A 20510-nucleotide genomic window follows, 5' to 3' on the forward strand; every position below is an offset into this window, starting at 1 on the left:
GATATTTTATCATTATGATGAAAAACTCGGTCGGCAATCAAGCTTTCTTTTGAGAAGCGTTAACTTTCAGAAAATCATTCCCCCACCCCCACCGCGAAAAGTGGATCGCGTGACTTGAAAATTGTTTGCTAGTCACATGAACATCGCTTCTCCCCAGTTTCCTCGAAAAAGATCCCGGTGAGTAGTGATGCTTTGCTAAGCACATTCCAGAACACGTGCGTAGAAAAGCACTAATCGTCGTGCTTGTTCAGACTTTTAAGAGTAATTAGACTTTCTTGGAATTTTAAAGATAAACCAATGCATCGAAAATGATATAAGTATAATGTTGACTCGTGTTTGGTGGGAAATTTGGATTAGTTACAGCAACATCGACGATCTTCACTTCCGCGTTGATCGACCGGAGACGCGAATATCAAGGTGAGCTAGTCTTTACCTGTTAATCTTTAATTAATGTTGATTAAAAATTAATATCTCATTTCTTTAACTCATATAAGTCTTATCGGCCATTGTAAGCTCCTCGTTTTTTAACGCGATAGCAAGATTTTCTTCGTGATATCTTGAAATAAATCACGTTCACAAGCTAAGCACTGTTTATAACTAATTTTAAGACAGTTTCAATCTGTTTTTTATCTTGTTGATTAAACACTCCTAATTTTTCCCCTCTTTACAGGGTAACAACGTTGTCCTCCAACTCTCTGATCAGTTTGTTATTATACTTTTCAATTGAAGGTTGAAGTGATTTTCTGATAGCAACAACTGGATTAAAGAAAATTAGTCAAAGCAGGTAAGATGAACAGCCTCTAAAATGAGCTGTTTACTGCCACTCCAGCTGATTTAATCAAGTTTTTTATGACTTCTAAATGGTCAAAACATTCTAAATTAAGTTACCATTATTGGATTAAACTCACAATGCATGGATCAAAAATACAAAATGATTTGCTTCACTTACTGCCCTTGTTATAAACTCTTCTGCTTGATCAGGACAAATTGACAAAAAACTAGCACCAACCCAAGCTAATAAACAAAACTCGTGTAAATTAAGTGGACTGAGAATGAGGTGAAATAATCAACTTGTGATAGTGAGGTTTCATTGTTCAGTAATTTAGCATATATTAATGCAAACCTTTTATTTCAGATAAACTTAATTTCCAATATTACATCAGTTACCAAAGGGGAAACTAAAACATACTACAAACAGCTTCATGAGGATCAGCCATCAAGTCTTAGAAGGTAAATTAACTCAATATACTTTTTTTGTCAGTTAGTGCATTATAAAATAAATATTAATGGTATTGTTATTGATAATGAATTACTTCAGGCTATATAACAGCTGGGGGCAACAGGGCCACTCCAAGGGTGACATAATTACACTTGGGGGCAATGTAACTCGCAGCTTGAGGTAATGTGTTTAGGACAATGTGGAAAGATGGTGACATGAATTTCATTCCTGTTTTGCCGTAGAAGCAGAAGAAATTAGTAAGACTTTGACCAGGGTCTTCATCTAAGTGGAACAACAAATACAGAAGTCTAAGTGTAAATTAAGAGGACAGAAGGTAATGCATTAAAACTATAATTCCACATGTAACTCCCTTGTCTCCTTTTGAATTAAGAGGAAATCTGCAGCAGCAAAAAGCAGTGCATGAAGTTAAAGATATGGTAGACCTTCAAGGGCCTTTTTTTTTTTTTTCTTGTCAAACTAAGCATAATGACTTTAACAATAGTTTCCAAGAAAAAATTGGTAAAATATTGAAACGTGCACAAGTTATTTACACAAAAGTATTTTTGAATGGGCCAAGTTGAAGAACCATTTGTAACATGTCATTACATAAATGACTACAGGAAGGTTTCTTGTGGCAAAACATCCTGGTCCTTGAATTTTAATTGCACAAACATCTCTTAATTTTGGTTGCACATGGAGATCTTTAAAACTAGAATGTAAATGGAGAAAGATAAAAAGGAGAAGAGTCCATGGGTGAAAGTAAAAAAAAGGTTAAGAAATTTGAGATGGATTGGTGAAAGAATCTCACTGAATTGGATAAAGGTTTATGGTTTTAGGCAATCTTCACTGCTGAGTCTCCCAAGACTCTGCAGGATGCTTCTGTTTAATTGTATTGGCATAGGTATTTCACGCTTTTCAGAGTGTTGACATATCTTGACAGGTAATCACCCAAAGATGTAAATTGTTGGGAAAAATTTGGAAGTAAAAAATACCTCCTTTGTTTTTACGCAAATGTGTCTTCTTTGAACAAATTAGTAAGGTATATAAACTTTCCCAATTGCCTTAAAATTAGGTTCAAAGACTCCCAAGATACCAACCCAAAAAAAACTGGAGAAATGTATCTCCACAATGACCTGCAACATTATAAGAGTATTGGTAAAATTTTGAACAGCAAATTTGACAGACAAGTTGCAAAGCATCCAATAAGAATATTGAAAAATCCCCACATGGTTTTGAAGACCAACCCATCAGGATGGAAGTTGTCCAGAGGTTTTATATGCAATTAATTCACTTAAAGAAACATTGTCCATTTCTAGTTCTCGTGCCTCATTTGGTTTACAATTAGATCAAGCTTATACAAAATAAATTTTGCCAAATAGTGCATTTCATAACCTTTCCATTGATATATAGTTTATGGTGGCTATGCTTTAGATACTTCATAGTTGTTCAAAATGATCACTGAAATGTCATTACAATAAGCTTTAAATTTTTTTACTGCAAAATAAAGTTGAGAATTGAAGTTTGAAATACCATGCAGTGTATAAGATTGTCAATATACATCAGTCATAGCTTTATTATTCTAAAGAGCTGCCTCTGCAGCTCTTTAGAAGAATTTATAATAACTGGGGGCAAAGCACTTTATTTTAGTACTTTATTTTTAAAGCTCAGCACTCCAATACTCAATACTCTAAAAATGAATGTTTTTCTCTGGACAGATTTAAAGCAGGCTGACAAGGATCATTACTCAGATTGATCTCAACATACTGAAATTGAACTAAAAGCAAAACTAATATGTCTAAATGAGATCAGTCTAATTTCTTGTCAGTAATTTTGATATTAAATTGTTGACAGTCGTAAATTAATACAAACACAAAGCATGTACATTTGCTTTTTATATTTGGTTTAAGTTTTTTAACTACTAAGACTTGCTGTATCAAATTTCATGATTATATAAATTTGGGAATATCACCTGGAGGTACAACTTGTACCAATTACCTGGAAATGACAATGATTGATATTTAAAGAAACTATTCAAGCACAGATTACATATAATTATGTTAAGAACCTTGACATCTGAGGAAAAATTTATGAAGAAACACAAATTTGGCAAGGTGGTTTATGATGTAAAATCTTAAGGATTATCAAGCATGTTTTCTGTGCCAAATGATGTGTTAAAATTATTTTTATTTCCAACAGGAAACTGTTGAAAAAGGCAACAGCATCTAAGTTTTCTGAATACAGGAATAACTAAATTGTGGCAGCATGGGTGAGTTTTATAATGTCTTAAGAAGTGACCTAAAGTGGATATAACATTGCAAGTTCCCAATGTTGGTTATTTTATAATTGTGGGTCTGTTTTGTTTTGAGTGGGATAATTGCTCCAACATGAACCCTTTACACCATAACATCAGTCTCTGTATTCTCCATACTGTTCTCTATACATTTCCTAGGGTGCAGATGAAGAGAATTTGTTCAATAATCAAGAGCCTCTTTAGCTGGTCATCATTTCCTTTATTCTTGTGAGCTTAATGTGTGATTTAGGAGTGATATTATGAGGAGAAATTAGATGCTAGTCACTCTTAGGGGTCATAGGGTTAAGTTTTATCAAAAAGAGTAACAACTGTTAACAGTTTACTTAATCATAAATAACTTTCAGTAATGTACCAATCATAATATCATTGACACTATATTGTTTTCTCAGATATGATCAAATCTTTGAAATTCTTTATTAATACCTTAATGCCATTGACAATGCATGTTATTCTTTTATCAAATAAAATAAATATTTATAAATTGCTTCAATGATTTAGGGGAAGGAAACAGCATGGATTGACTGTTTAAGTGACCAGAAACAACTGAGTTAATTTAATTGGCTGATCAAATAAACCTGACCAGCATGGTCTGACTAAATTTGTGGCTGTATCCAGGCCAGCCTAAGGTCACCAAAAGCTATACTTGTAAGACCTGACATGTAGGACCTAAGAGCACTTCTTTCAGCATCTCTTGCATTCATCTTTAAGTTTGCAAATCTAGTCTCAAATTTTATTATTGACAAGTACAGTTAATTGACCAGCACTCAAGTCATTAAAAATTGTCTTTATTCATAAACCTATGTTTTAACTGGGATCAAAGTTAACATTCCACAAACTGTAACTTTGCTAATTCATAGACCATCACAGGGTATAGAATAAAATGTTTCTGTTGAGGTCCATACCTGTATACGCAGTTATTTGATGAAGGCAAAAGATAAGAAAAATTAGGGGTCTTATTGGATTTCATAGAAGCAGACAGATGGCAATAGCAAAGTCTATGTCAGATAGCAGAGTAAAACATCTGAATGAGAGGCAATTTGAAAAAAAGGATACAAGTGGCTTATCTTGGTTTTATGCACATTTGGGTGTTAGCTTTTGGTAATAAATTTCATCTTAGGGTTTGTTACAACCCTCAATTCATTGTCACACAAAGTCTAAGGACCTTGAGGTTATTTATTAACTTTTGTGGAAATCCAATCTGAGTGCAACCCAAGATAGGACCTGGTGGTCCAGAATTAACAAGCCCACCCTTTCTCTCCATGTCATTTTTTTAAGAATAAAGAAAAATGGAATGAATGTCCTGCAGTAAGTAAAATTTAAGCCATAAATTATGAATTTTTCCTCCTTCTTAAGCTAACCTACAGGAATCTTAATCTTATATTATGAATCTTACAGGAGTTACAAAACAATATACTTCTTACACTATTTTTAAAAGAGTTATATGGAATAATAATTTTAAAAATTGTAACAATAATAACTCGATACAAACACAACTGTACAGTATTTGAAAGAGAGGCCCCTGAGGTTATCCCTCCCTTGCGAAATGGCTTTTGGAATTCCTAGGAATTCCTAGGAATTCCCAACCATAACAACTCTGGTTCTAAAAACCTAGAAATTCCTAGAAATTCCCAGAAATTCCAAGTTTATAGCCAACAGGACTTGGAATTCCTAGGAATTCCTAGGAATTCCAACTCAGAGAACCAATGACTTTCCCTGAAAAGCTGTAAATCTAAAAAATTCCTAGGAATTTCTGGGAATTTCTGGGAATTTCTGGGAATTTTTAGGAATGCTTAAGAATTACTGGGAATTTTAAGCAAAAATTTGAGGCTAATGATATAAAATAAATACTTAAAATTAAAAAAAACCAGCTAAAATTCAAGTATTCAATGAAATTTATTTAGAAGCTTAATTAAGGCTTACATGTAAAATATTTTTGATTAATTATTAACATCAATGTGTGGTAATATTAGGATGGAATTTGATTTATTTTTCTTTTCTTGAAAACTTCATACGGATTAATCCTCAATTACAGCTATTCATATAAAATAGTTCTAATCAATCATTAAATTTGGTTTGACACAAATTGTGAATAAAATCTGTTGATTCTTTTCCATAAAATACAATATCTTAAGTTATATTTATATAGTTATATTCTTGGGAGTGAAGGGGCTAATTACAGACAAATAAAATTGATTTTTTGATTAAAATCTTGTTGTAACTGTAACAATAAATTAGAATGAAGTTATCCTAAACTGCAAACTTAGCTGCTGTTTGTACTGTTTGTATTTTTTTTCCTGGGCTCACAATGAGTCGGCCTTGAATGAGGTTGTCAACAAGAACCTTGACCATTTTGTATCTGGATTCCTTGACATCTGAATTTGAAAAAAAATAATACATTAAAATATGTATGTTTAAAGCTCAGACCAGGCTTTTAAGATGGCTATGAGGAAAAGGGCATTCATTGGATTCTCAAATTGAGAAATCTCTGTTATGGAGTTAGTACATTTCTCTCATGGATTTTACTAAAAAAGGGCTGAATACATTATTTTGTTTTTACCAAGGAGGGCTTCTTTATGAACTAAGGTTTGTTATGAATCTTGAATGTTCCCAAACGTGACTAGAGGAATCTTGAAACCTTACTGATAGGTTTATTTCATTGTAAAGCATAAGCTTAAGAAACTGCGGCATGCAAGTGACCGATTCGATTCTCAGAATTATTCTAGTTTCAGTTGCGCCGAGCGTTATGTAAGCTTAATTCAACCCGCTACATCTATTCTTTTATAAGATTTTGATCACAACGAATATCGCAATTTTTACTCACCACAAACTTTCAAATCGTAGCTTTGCAGATGGCCACTCGACCCTTGTTTGTACCGGTCCATATGTCAACTGTTGTCCCTTCTTTTAACTCCACGGCGCCAACGACTTTCTTCTCTTTTACAACACTCACGCTATTCTCGTTTTCCCATTGAACCACAATAAAAGCTATCTTTAGAAATGTTATATTAAGCAAAACAGTTGAGAAAAGCGATCAACCGATGAAAAGTACATTCAAAGATGAGCGCCAAATGGAGTCTTCTTTGTTTCCGATCACGGGCATGATCACGTGGATCTTTTAGGACTTGTCATTGGCTAGCAAAGTGAATCCGCTGGCTTGCCGATTGCAGTGTTAAGAGAAGCGCCCAACTGTATTCTGACTTCTCCGACCGGTTCTCTGCTTCTAGAAGATGGATAGCTTGGTGATATAAATAAAGATGTGAGCTCACTCTATGTAGAAATAATCGACAAGAATCGATCGTATTACAAATGCACGATTTGTGGCCGAAAGTTGTCGAGGAAACAAAGACTCGAAACTCACTTGAGTTGTGTTAATGGCAAAGGTGAGAAGTAACACAAGCCAATCACAGTTTTGAATGCGACTACAAATCGTCTATTACCCTCATATTTATAAAAGAAGGATACCACATTCGGAAGTGTAAGAGATACATAGATGATCCCAGTGTACCAGTACCTAAATCTACAAAGCTTGACCGTAGCAAGCGTTCAGCAACACGTTCCAACACCGCCATCTCGATTCCTCAGTCAGTCGTTTCCACTGAACTTAAAGCAGTATTGACAACAGAGTAGAGTGCGTCTTACAAAGGAGAAACATTTGTACAAGAGACAGGAGTAGCTATATGCGATTACAGAGGTGCGTTGGAACTCTGGTCCACAAATAGTTATGCACTGCCCGAAGTATAAAACAATTTTGTTGATAGCTGACAGACAGAGAAGAACAACAAGTAAACTTAAGAGCTGTTATTATTGAAGTATGACTAGCACTTTTCATTTTTATATAAAGAAGGACTTGTAATTTGCACCAAAAATAAAAAGATGTAATATTTTTTTGGGAGATCCAGTGATTGGGACATTTAAGAAATTAAGTTATGAAAGGAAACTTGGTTGGTACTTCTCACTACTAACAAGTCTTGTTGACAAATATTTTCAGATCAGAGTTTCAAATAAAGTAAATTGAAGACGTCATATAAAAGGTGTTTTTCCTCAAAGGGTACATTGACTACCTCTATCTTGTCTGCATGCCAAATGTTTGCAAAGTGTGTGGATGATCCACAAGTATTGGAACTCTTACAAAAATGTTTTGTAAGAATAAAAACAGCAAAACAAATTACAGCAATTAGTCATGAAAATAGAGCAAAAAACTGAAAAAAAGCAGCAACAACAATCATGAAAAAAGAAAGATTAATTAGGCATTGAATTTGTTTGTCTAAGGCATGAAATTTCTACTAAAAGTATTGTCAACAAAAAGTCTCTGACAGCGTTTGAGGCAACTGAGCTTGACTGTTCCAAGGTTTTCTTACAAAGGCAACCAGTAATGTAGGTTAGGGAAGTAAGATAACAATATAATTATTGTTAATTATTGTGGAAGTTGGCAATTTCCATTTAACATAACTGACAGCTGGTTCATGAGAAAATCCATATTAATGTAAAGATTTACTAAAACTTAGTTTGAGTAATAGATTTCATGATCTTTAAGTTATAAACATGTACATGTATGTATATCTCTTGGTAAGTTTTGTAGAGCATACCCTTTATTGAGCCAAAGTTTTAAGCCTCTGAAATTACTCTTTTTCTTAAAACCTTCACATTCAAGGTATTGAGAATTTCTTAGAATTTATGTGGACCTCAGGGTACTAAAATTGCCTCAAATTCAATTCCCAGAAATTCCCAAGAGTTCCACACTTCTTAAATTATAGGTAGTTTGTAAAGCTGAGAATTCCTAGGAATTCCTAGGGATTCCAATTCCTCACAAAACTGGAGTCTTCCTTTCCCAGAAATTCCCAGTAATTCCAAGCTTTTTAAATCAGAGTTAATTTGCATAGTTGGGAATTTTTGAGAATTCCTAGGAATTCCTAGGAATTCCCAGAAATTCCCAGAAAACTGGGAATTCAGTTTGCAAGGGTCATTTGCATAATTGGGAATTTTTGAGAATTCCTAGGAATTCCTAGGAATTCCTAGGAATTCCCAGAAAACTGGGAATTCAGTTTGCAAGGGCTATAAGAAGGGCTTCCTTAAAGTAACTAACTTTACTGTTCAAAATCCATGTACATTTTGACATTTCAAAATCTATTTTCAAAACAGCGCTGAGGTAAAAACAAAAATTAAACAAAGCAAAGTAGTACAAAGGGGGCAGTAAATGTAATCAACTAATGTTCATCCAAATGAATCATTGTTCCTCAGAAGCACTTGAGTGGCTGGCATTTTTTGCTGGTTACACATTTTTTCTGAAGCACCCACTACACACTGCTTAGATTTGACAAAACAGTAATTACTTGTCTTGATCTGAATTAAATTTTAGCCTTAGCCTTTACATATGTAGTGTTATTTTGTGCCTGGCAACTAAAATGTCTCTGGAGACCAATGACCTAATTTGTTTTGAGAATACAATACTGGTACCTAAACGGTTGGGAAAAAAATTTGATTGGGGCAGCCATAACTTTGAATTCTACCTTGAAACCTGATTTTCTATGGTTTCATCAACACCTTACTGATAACTGTTTATAAACCACACATTGCGGTTTTGCATGTGTTGCTAACTTTTCAAAGTTCTGGTGATATCTGCATTTTAAAATTTTTACACATCTGAGGAAGAAATACTGCTGTAATGGTTAGAATACTTAATTACTCTTACTGTGGTCTATAATTAAATATCAATGAACACTTTGTATTGGTAGAGATTGAAATATGGAGCATACTTCATGATAATGATGATGATGATTAAGTCTTTATTGAAAAAATCAGACTCAACAGAAGTGAGTCTTTACAGGCAAAATCATAAAAATAGAAACAATTTAATATCTATAACATGATATAAAAAGAGATAAAAGGGAATAATCAAACATAACAAAATATGATCACACAAGTTTAAAAAGACATCTGTTCATTGATAAGTTTTTTAATACTCCATTTCTTATCTGGGGAAGTTGGAATTCATACCCCATTTTCCTTGGTATTCTTGACTGTTTTGGCAACAAACAGATCTTGATGTTAATGGTTTTATTGTGGTGATGATTTTGTAAATCCCCAGACTTCCAGGCTATACACAAAGAGGGATAAGATGAGGGAGTCAAATAACTTGTTGAGTTGATTCTGAGAATTGCTGTAAAACTTGCAAACCCTCAATATATACAGTCAAGTGCTTGCTTTGGTTATTAGGTTGTCAACATGGAGGTCCCAGCAGCAAAGGCGTTCTTGAAATGTAATACTGTTTGTTAGAGCAACTGACAAAGTGCTAATGCTCGAAACATCAGCTTTAAAACTCTTTACAGTGGCCAATTGACATTATCACCTCAGGTGGTAATACTTAATTACCCTTCTATACTCTCCCACTGAAGCAGCACCACAGTTTTCTAAGACACTTGTCTCCTCTGTTCTTACTTTCAATGCTAAGTACCAGGTATGGTTTAGGCTTGATAGTCATACAATATATCAGCATTTGCCATGGCCACACTTTGATCACCTTTCAGATATGTGACATGCTTACAAGCAAACATGTGTTTACAAATAATTTATGTTGATCTATTTTTGAATTAGTTTCTAATTTCATTTGTTCACTTCTAGGAAAACTTTGAACACAGATCCAGTTTGTTATGATGGCAGAACCTAGTGATGACAAGTGCAGCAGCTCTGTGGTTTGCAGTGATGACCCTCCACCTCTGAGTATTACACTGAAGAAGACAAGAGATCTGCCAAAGAAGATCAAACTTTGGGGCAAGGACTATCCTGCAGTTGATATTCTGCTCTTGACTGTGGAGGATTGCGAGTTCTTGGCTTGTTATCATTACCTGAGAGATTCCTTTAAAAGCTATGAGAAATCCATTGGATGTGTGTATTTTGGAAAGATGGGTGAAGAGGAAGGTGGGTCACTGAAAGTTGCCCTAGTGAGGTGTTCTAAAGAATCTTCAGATCCTGGAGGTTCTCAAACTGCAGCTAAAAGTGCTGTCACACTCCTGAGACCCAAGGCTACTTTTTTGGTTGGTTTCTGCCACAGTTTGAATCCTAACAAAGCCCAGCTAGGAGATGTGGTGATATCCTCAAAGCTTACAACAGATTTCCACAAAACCCCAGTGAGTAGGGATGTTGGTAACCTTGTTAGAAGTGCAGCTGATGGATGGGAGGCACCATTAGAAAATCCAGAAGCACGAGAAGTCAAAGTACATTGTGATGGAGAGATTTTGAGTTGCTCTGATCTGATTGGTGCTGAACAGCAATGTCAATCACACCCTGGGGCAATTGCAGTTGATATGGAAGGAAAAGGTGAGAATTACTCTCAGGGTTACTCTTGCTTGGCATCTGTGATCACTGTGCTGAAAACTGTTTTGCCATAAAAAGAACTACATGTATTTCTCATGTTCAGTGTGACTTCATGTTACCAGGATCACTCACACAGAGCTGACCAAACCCAATTACACAAAACGGTCAATTAACTCTATTTAAACTCTTTTTCATGTGTGTGCTTTGGGCCCAAGCACTGATTGGCACAAGTGAATTTAGATGGAATCATTGTTCATTTCTTTATAATATAACTTTTTTATCTCATCTCAGTTACCCAGTAACCAAAGTATTACCATAAAGATGATTATTCCCAGTCACTTACAAAGGCACACTGCAAGCAAGAAATAAATTATGAGTAGTCCCAGAGGTTTTCAAACATAATGTGTATTACACTCTACCCGCAAATTGATGTTCTCAATCTTTGCCACTGAGCCACAGGACTAGAGGGGAGCTTCTGGTCACCACTCTGTAAGGCCAGGTTTCTGGAGGAGGAGAGAAAGTTAGGAATTCTTTTTGTATGGGGAGTGATCACCACAAGTGTACAATGATAATGATTTTTGCAGTATACCCTCCACTTTGATGTTCTTAAGCTTTACCTCTGAACTACAGGAGGCTGGTTGCTAAACTATTAAACTAGGAGGAGGGTAGGAACTTAACTATTTTTGTAGGGGGAGTGGTCGGCACAGGTGTACAATGGTAATCTTTACTGATTACACTGTGCCCCACTTTGATGTTCTTAAGCTTTACCTCTGAACTACAGGAGGCTGGTTGCTAAACTATTAAACCAGGAGGAGGGTAAGAACTTAACTATTTTTGTAGGGGGAGTGGTCGGCACAGGTGTACAATGGTAATCTTTACTGATTATACTGTGCCCTCCAGCTTGTCATATCTTCAAGCCTCATCTCTTGAACTGTTCAAAGCTCCTAGTTGCTAGACTATTAAGCCAGGTTCTTGTTGGAGGCGAGGTACTCAATACTTTTTTTCGAGGAAACCCTTTCCTGAATTCCAAATCCTTACTCTCTGATATACCGCTTCTGACTAAAAAGGTACCCCGCCCAATTCATTATACTCTTAATGAAGAGTGGTGCTAATTTATATACCTGCAGAAAAACACATCTCTTAAAGACTTCCAGTAGCAAAGGAAAACAAATAGGGCTATCTGCAGAAAAACGAAGCCTCTTTTACTCAAATCAATCGTAACTATTTCCCTATAATATCATTGTTTAAATCCATTCCGATTTTTATTGCTTTTTTTTATTCATTTTTCTACCTAAGGCTTGTTTGCAGCAGCTCATGACATGAAGATGGAGTGGCTTGTTGTTAAAGGTGTTTGTGGTTTTGTACATGGCGTTGCATCTACAAACGATTCGTGGAAGACTTTTGCTTGTGTTATGGCAGCTTCTGTTGTATCCAACATACTGAGTAACTCTTTTGTGTTTGGAGACTGGCCTCATTACGGAGGTACGTGTACACATTTGTAACAGCTTTGGTTGCGTCTTCCAAGAGGTCTTCTAACTTGCTTTTTTTCCTCGGTGTAGAATATCGTTATCTGCTGATGAGAACATGAAGGCCAACAGTGGAATTAAATTTACATCAGAAAACTGATAAACATAGGCATTCTTTGTTTTTCAATCGCACTGCTGATAAGAAAAACTGAGAAATGTACAAATTCACTTAAGTAGTTCTAATTTCAATTTTGAGGTCATGGATAATGTACTGCGTTGCCTTTGTATTTCATTAGTCTTAAATTAAATCTTTTATCTTTCGTCTTTGATCATAGGTATTACAAATCGTTTATTAAACACGCTTATCAACTACTCTCCAGACTCTTGCGCAGTAAGATGACCCCAAATTTTCTTTATTTACCTTTCTGCGAAATACATCACTGTTACTGACCAGTTTAAAACATTGACGAGATCTAAATCGTAGCTTTTATTCCCTCCCAATGAATTTCAATTCTTCAAGTCAGATAAATTTCCTTTTCTCTTTAATTCCGTGTGCGGGCTCACACGAGATTTTCATCTTCAATCAGCACTTGTTTCGACTCCTGCTTGTTACCCATTTCACAAATTTAGTGAAGTGTATTTTAATTCTCATAATAGTATAAATTTCTTTTATTTTTTGCAGACAATTCGACGGGAGAGGAGAGTTTTAAAAGTGATGATCCTTCAGAAAATAAACGAAGAAGGCTAGCAGGTATTATAATTATCAAGTGAAGAAATTTCATACTAAGCTTTCGTTTTAATAACTTATATTATACTTATAGCGGTAGAGTGTCCGATCGCAGAATCTGAAGGTGTTAGGTTCTATTCCTGGTGAGGACTCAAAATTGTTCCTTTGTCTCACTCTCGTGACAAGACAGTCATACTTCTTTCCTTTCCCTTTTCTTCTACCAATTTGTCATTTTTGTTCAAGAAAAAGTACTGCGCAAAATTTTACGAAATAAAAATTCATGAAGTTTTTTGTTTTTACTTTGGCCGCTTCCTTTCCCAACGTTATTGATCCATGATAAAATAAATGCTGGAAATTTAATCTTCCCTCCACTTTCAAAAGAGCTACCGACAAAGGGAAAAATAAAGGAACAGAGTGTGGGTGGGTTTTTTTTTCCGGGATTGGGGGGGGGAGGGGGAAAGGGGGCGGTGGCAGGGGTTAATTATCTTAATCCTTTCATGCCGAGAAAGCTGTACTTGAGTTCGTGTGATGTTAGAAACTTGGCATCGTGTGCATAGTTATTCCTTCAATAAAAGTTAAATTCCTTTTTTTTAATTTTTCTTAAAACCGTTGAATGTTGAGAAGTGTCAAGAGCAGCTTAAGTCTCATTATGAAACCTTCAGGAAGGTGAAAATCGTTCCATGGGACGAGAGCTCTTCCATTCAGATCGAGAAGATCTACACACCTTTGTCTTGGGTCAAAGATGACAGGAAACCCAGCGGAATGACTCAAGATAAACTTGAAGACTACACCGACATGTTCAAGGAAGATGAATATGACCGCAAACCAACACGAATGCTTGTTTATGGTCGGCCAGGAATTGGCAAGAGTACGTTTTGTAAGAAGGCTGCATATGATTGGTCGAAAGCCTTAAAAGAAATCCTAATGAACTTTTGCATTTTGCTTCTGATTAAGTTGAGAGATGTGTGTGACGTGGGAAACATCCGCGACGTTTTACGTGCGTCTAAATTGCTGGCCAGTGATGGTCCGATCTCAGTTGATAGTCTCTATGATTACATAACTAACAATCAAGATAAAGTGCTTCTTATTTTGGATGGCTACGATGAGTACAGCTTTGCAGAAGAACACTCACCCATCCTTGAAATTTGGAAGGGTGAGCAACTAAGAGATTGTCACGTTATTGTCACCACGCGTCAACTTAAATGTGACGAGTTAAGAGGCCCCAGCCACGTTCAGTTAGAAATTCAAGGTTTCAAAAGCTGGAAACGAAAAGAAACCTTTGCGAGAAAATTTATGGCAGGTGAAGAAGATCTTAACGAGTTTAGGCTCTACCTGGAAGAAAAAGATCTCGTTGACATGGCAGAAATACCTCTCCTCTTACTGATGCTGTGTAGTTTGTGGAAAGAGAAACGTCACGAAGGACTGCCAAAATCACGGGCCGACATATTCACACAATTCATTCACACCATGCTGGATCACAAAGGTGGAAGTCACCAGTCTATGCCATTTCAGAAAATGACCTCAACAGAAGCCAGAGAAGACCTTAGTAATCTTGGAAAGGCTGCCTTTGAAGCACTTCTGCAAGACCGTCTTTACGTACGCTGCAGCAAACTCCCCGGCAATATTTCAAGAAGTTTGGAAAAATTAAGTGAAGTTGGGCTTTTCCAGATTGTCAATCTTACGAGTCTCAATCCTGAGAAAGGGGCCTATTTCATTCATAAATCCGTACAGGAGTTCCTTGCAGCCTGGCACATTAATGAGGAAGTGTTGTCGAATAAAGAAGAAAGTACGCCTAGCCTTTCCAAAGTTGAATCATTTGAAAAGATCCAAAATATGAAAGAAGTTCTGAGATTTGCCTGTGAGCTGTCAACAGAAGCCGCGTGCGCAGTTTTCCATCATGTGGGGTCTGTTGGAAGAAAGGAATCTGTGTCGGAATGTGATTTCATTGAGCTGCTTCTGGAGGATGAAGAACGGTCTCAATATGAAGATCTTTATCTTGAGCTTATCTCGCATAGCTACGTTTGTTGTTCGGCCGAGAAGAGGCGGGATCTCTACTCAGTATTTCCCTCTTGCACCGGAGATGTTTTTTTGTATCTTGATTTTAACAGGCTGAACATTACTGCAAATGAACATTTGCTGAAATCTGGCATGATACCCGACTTTATCTTTTTCTCTGACTACGACAATTTAGGGAAAAGCTATCGAGACTTGATCACTATAGCGGAGGACACAAATGCAGTATTTTTGAGCTGTTCGGGCGAAAAGAAAGCTGCAGATTTATTGAAGAAGTTCCCGCGTGGTTATTTGGGCGAGTTATTTTTGAAGAGAGAGAGAAAAATCGTCCTTTATGTTACTGAAATATACAAAGTAGGAAATGGTAACACTTTTCCGACTGAAATGCTGCGAGAGCTCATTTCGCCAACAGCAGAGTCTACTCAGGTGACGCGTCTTGTTGATCCGTTAAATGAACACGACAGCGAAACAGCTTCGAGTTTGACTCAGAACACTGATAGCATCACTGGTCCTACTCCTCAGAGCCTTTCCTGTGTGAAGCGGATCTCTATTTGCCAAGCAGAAAGGCAAGAGATAAAGATGCTGGCTGATTTCTTACCACTTTTCACTGCTCTGCGATGGATACTTATTTTTGGTAAACCCTCTGAAATCATTGATGCTCAGTTGACAGAGACCATGGTGTCTCGTATTATCTTCAATGACAGACTTGGCACATTAACACTTTCTAATATCAATTTAATGGCCAAACCTGCCGCTGTCATCGCCAAATCTCTGCACCAGGCTCCTGGCCTGGAACACCTCGACTTGTCAGAGAACCCTCTTGGTGAAGGAGTAAGTGTTCTTACTCAACATCTCAGCCGTGTTCCTCACCTGGAGAGGCTGAAGCTTTCTGATGTTAAAATGACAAAGCAACAAGTGAATGAATTGAGTGCAGCTGTACGTCAGAGTAACATCTTGTTGGACACGCAATACCATGTAAGTTTTGTGATCTTAGTTTGCACAAATGTAGTCATAATTCTTATAGATTCTGTTCAATTTCCTGTGGTGTTGTTTTGCAATTGCGATGTATTTATCTCCAAGCCACAAGAGACACTTGCTACCATTTAATTTGTTAAACTTGGAAGCAAAGCCAGTCATTTTTTTTCAGTTAAGATGAGAGAGCCAATTTAAGTATTTTTGTTTACGTTTGAGAAGGGGTGAAGTCTGAAGTGTGAAGTGTGTTTTTGAGTGTCTTAAACAATATCATTTTGTGTGTCTACAGTGGAAACACAGAAACTGGATACACTCCATTCCTAATTCATCCCATTAACCTCGATAAATCTATTCCTTTTATAATTAGGACCAGAGAAAAAAGTAGAAAATAAAGTAAAATGAAAGTAAATGCGTTCCACTCTGTGCGCTTGAATGTGAGGACGGCCGCGTGTTTTCAGATATTAATGGCAGAATGTTAATGTCAGTGTTTGGAAGAGGTCAAGGAGCTACTTTCTAAACTTGTCTTAAAATTTAGGAAATCTGCTAGGACTGGTTTTCGACTTTTGTTTATTCGTTTAGCTATTCTTTTCCTTCGGAAAATGGTCTTGATTTCCGTAAGGGCAACAGAATGGAGGGAGTAAACAATTGCTTGCACTTACCATGAACTGAGCATCTGTCTGTAAGAAATGATTTGAGACCCTAGTTTTTTCACTTTGTTTTATTTACAGCTCTTAGGAGTTGTTAAACAATGTCATACTTTAAAGCTGAAGCTTCTCTCTGATGGAGGAAAAGCTAAACTTCAAAGGAAATGTGGTGTGTTTCTGGACGCTCTGAGAAAAAAATTTTAATACCTGAGTATTCCCTTAGAAAGAGCTTCTGGAATAGTATTTGGGAGTTTTGTAGAAGGAAGGTTAGCATAAATCTGTAAAATTTATTTGATTGATTAACTCAGTGGTTTGCTATATCATTTAGGTTTTAAAAAAATGCTGTAAAGGCACAGCAGAATTTTTTCCCTTAAACTTCCTTTTACACAGATTTTCCTTTTCTTCCTCTGGTCCTAACCAGAAGTCACCAGGAACATTGTCGATTAGAAAAGAAATGTCCAAGGGCTTCCACTTGAAAATTAGTAGAGAAAGAATGCTACCACTGTAAGAGAGATACTGGTTCAAATTTTGCCGGCAGAGATTCTCTAATGTCAATGGTTTGCAGTTACTTTTTTCAAACATGTTTTTATCCTACTCTATCCAGAGAATTTCTTGTTAATCAGCCTGTGTAAAAATAATAATGAAGGTTACATCTGTCTGAATCAAACTTTCCCTAACTGGTGATGTCTTTACATTTTTCATATTAACTTACTAAGCAGACTGCTAAGCTGATGAGCTGCTGAACTACAAAAATATTGCAGCACTTGAAATGCTCACAAATAATGTCCACCTTTGCAGTTTCCCATGTTTGAAAATGAGTACTAGCTGTGGATGAGCCACTAAGTAAATATTCATAACCTTTCAAGAGGAGACATCAGCAGTTCCTCGTTCTCACTTTCTTCTTTTCCTTAAAAGGTTACCTTTACTTGTATTCTCTGCATGGGCTTGTCAGGTCAAGTACCTATGAGACTCTAGGAGAGGTGGTCACTTGGATATTTCTCTAATAACATAATCAATATAGGCCCCGCCATGGATGTAATTGGAATATATCTAAATTTTGGTGAGCCTTGTGATGTTTGCTTACAAGGAACGTTCCTTAATATAAAAGTTGTTTTGAATTGACCCAGTCAAACATACTCATCGCATAATTTTTCTTCATATAAAAAGTAACCAGGGTAAACAAGTTGGAGTACAGGTGTATGTTGTTTGACAAGATGATGTTGATTGTTGGTTTGTGATTTATGACAGGATCACAAAGGGAATGTCAAACCTGAAGAAGAATGGCCAACAGATGAGTACTGGAGTGATTATTGGTGGGAATCAGAAGAAGAGTCAGATCCTGGGTCAGTTACTGACTCAGGTGAGGAGGAGGAGCCTGGGTCAGTTACTACCTCAGGTGACAAGGAGGAGCCTGGGTCCTGCCTGGAAACTTAACTGACTAGGACTGACTCAGTAGACCACCTGAAACTAAGGAAATTTACCATTGGTCAGAACTGTCAGGCCAGACCAGTCCATCCATTGATAGAATTCCTTCAGATCTGCCCAGTTAGAGAAGTCAATACCTAAGTTGTAGTCATTGTGTTGAACAAAATTTGAAAACAAGTTTAGGAAACCTGATTAAACAAAGCACATTTCAAGATGATTGTTTGGTTTGGTTGGTTTGGTTGGTTTTTGACCAATGGTAGGAGACTTCAGTGTTGTGATCAAATGAACAAACAATCGACTGTTGGACAAAAGATAAGGAAATATATTTTTAGAGTCACTCAGCTTAGGTAAATTGGTACCCTCACCAACATGGTAACTCCCTTCCACAACATCACTAAGAACATGTGGGATGTTCATCTGGAGTCAGAGTGTCTCATCCTTGAAATTGATTGTTGGATTTGGATATATTTTAGGTTATTTTTCGATGTCCAAAATTGTTGGTTGTAGTTTTGATTTACAGCTTTGGGCTTCAAAATTTGGTTTTCATGTCACTGAGCTAGAGACTGAGGTATTTTTTGTCATTTTTTAGTTTAGTTGGCTAATGGTCATGTGCTGCCTTGGCAATGAATTAATTCATTAGGCTGACTGTCATTTCTTTTGATATAAATGTAAGAAGTCCTCAATGCAGCCATTCTTCAGGAAATCATAGATACCAGTATTTCAATGTGGCAAAGAGCAAAACCATAACTAATATTTTTCTTATTTTCATGGTATTCAAGATGCTGTGAATGAATTTAGCTGTTTGTTAATTGGGATGGGCTTCTGCCTGCCTAAATTTCTAAACATGCCATTTGTGATTAATGTAAATATTGCATTGTGGTTGACATTCAGTCATCAGAGCTTTCAAAAGTCAGTTGAGTTTGATGGAAAGAGGGAGACTGTGTTTGACAAGTATTTCCCTAACTCTGAATGGTAAAATAATTTAATACAGTATTGTATGGTTGTACTCTCAAATTTGTCGAGTGAGTTACAGTTAAGTCATTGTTATATTATATCTTTCTTATTTGAGAAGCTGGAATTGTTCCTCAGGTGACATGTTCTAATGTGGCTGTACGTTGCACATTGTAAGACACTGACTCTATCTCCTGATTTTTACATATTAAGCCTTTAAGGCTGATTTCTCAGTGATAAGTTCTGTTTTTAAGTGTTCCGTTTTGCAATTGTAGAAATGCACTAAATTAATTATATCAAATTAGAAAAAAGGGAACACTTTTGAGCCCTGTGATGTTAGCGAAGGTCATCACGACGAACCAATCGGACCATTATGTTTTATCACAGGCGTCCCAAGCTCACGTGTATCGAGAAACAGCAAACGATTAATTCATGAAAGCGTCACGCATTGTGTGACTCGGTGTTAAGTTACGGAGAGAACCGTTTTAAGGAAAAGTATGGGGAAAGAAACATGGTCGATTCGCTTCGATAAATATTTCGAAGTATGAACATTTCACAAGTAAAATCATCAGAACTTACTCACATCTTGTGTGTCCGTCGTGGTTTCCGGTGTTCTCTACCGTTTTAAGCTTGTTTTGCCGTCACCCTTGCGAACTGAATTCCCAGTTTTCTGGGAATTCCTAGGAATTCCTAGGAATTCTCAAAAATTCCCAATTATGCAAATGACCCTTGCAAACTGAATTCCCAGTTTTCTGGGAATTTCTGGGAATTCCTAGGAATTCCTAGGAATTCTCAAAAATTCCCAACTATGCAAATTAACTCTGATTTAAAAAGCTTGGAATTACTGGGAATTTCTGGGAAAGGAAGACTCCAGTTTTGTGAGGACTTGGAATCCCTAGGAATTCCTAGGAATTCTCAGCTTTACAAACTACCTATAATTTAAGAAGTGTGGAACTCTTGGGAATTTCTGGCAATTGAATTTGAGGCAATTTTAATACCCTGAGGTCCACATAAATTCTAAGAAATTCTCAATACCTTGAATGTGAAGGTTTTAAGAAAAAGAGTAATTTCAGAGGCTTAAAACTTTGGCTCAATAAAAGGTATGGTATACAAAACTTAGCAAGAGATATACATACATGTACATGTTTATAACTTAAAGATCATGAAATTTATTACTCAAACTAAGTTTTAGTAAATCTTTACATTAATATGGATTTTCTCATGAACCAGCTGTCAGTTATGTTAAATGGAAATTGCCAACTTTCACAATAATTAACAATAATTACATTGTTATCTTACTTCCCTAACCTACATTATTGGTTGCCTTTGTTAGAAAACCTTGGAACAGTCAAGCTCAGTTGCCTCAAACGCTGTCAGAGACTTTTTGTTGACAATACTTTTAGTAGAAATTTCATGCCTTAGACAAACAAATTCAACACCTAATTAATCTTTCTTTTTTCATGATTGTTGT

General features: G+C 36.3%; 1 protein-coding gene across 6 annotated transcripts; it reads left to right on the forward strand.

Annotated features, from left to right (window-relative positions):
* Positions 1–205: 205 nt before the first annotated feature.
* On the forward strand, positions 206–19994 carry LOC131777303 (death domain-containing ATP nucleosidase). Of its 6 annotated transcripts, none has more exons than XM_066163393.1 (9): positions 206–417; positions 671–784; positions 1136–1230; positions 1462–1553; positions 3416–3485; positions 10149–10844; positions 12138–12323; positions 12990–13058; positions 17912–18087. In XM_066163393.1, exons 6-9 carry the CDS (start codon positions 10178–10180, stop codon positions 17935–17937), a joined length of 948 nt encoding a protein of 315 aa, XP_066019490.1. In that variant the 5' UTR covers positions 206–417; positions 671–784; positions 1136–1230; positions 1462–1553; positions 3416–3485; positions 10149–10177; the 3' UTR covers positions 17938–18087. The 6 variants fall into 6 exon arrangements, with proteins under 6 accessions (XP_066019490.1, XP_066019493.1, XP_066019491.1 ...); XM_066163396.1 differs by having other exon boundaries at positions 1465–1553; XM_066163394.1 differs by having other exon boundaries at positions 730–784.
* The last annotated feature ends 516 nt before the right edge of the window (positions 19995–20510 follow it).

This window comes from Pocillopora verrucosa, chromosome 3 (genome assembly GCF_036669915.1).
Source record: "Pocillopora verrucosa isolate sample1 chromosome 3, ASM3666991v2, whole genome shotgun sequence".
NCBI lineage: Eukaryota > Metazoa > Cnidaria > Anthozoa > Scleractinia > Pocilloporidae > Pocillopora > Pocillopora verrucosa.

Bases quoted from the DNA above. Each gene is read 5' to 3' on its own strand.
- LOC131777303 (XM_066163391.1), top strand. From the start codon at position 13,797: ATGACTCAAGATAAACTTGAAGACTACACCGACATGTTCAAGGAAGAT. The intron at 16,023-17,911 runs GTAAGTTTTGTG...GATTTATGACAG, and splicing joins TGTTGGACACGCAATACCAT to GATCACAAAGGGAATGTCAA.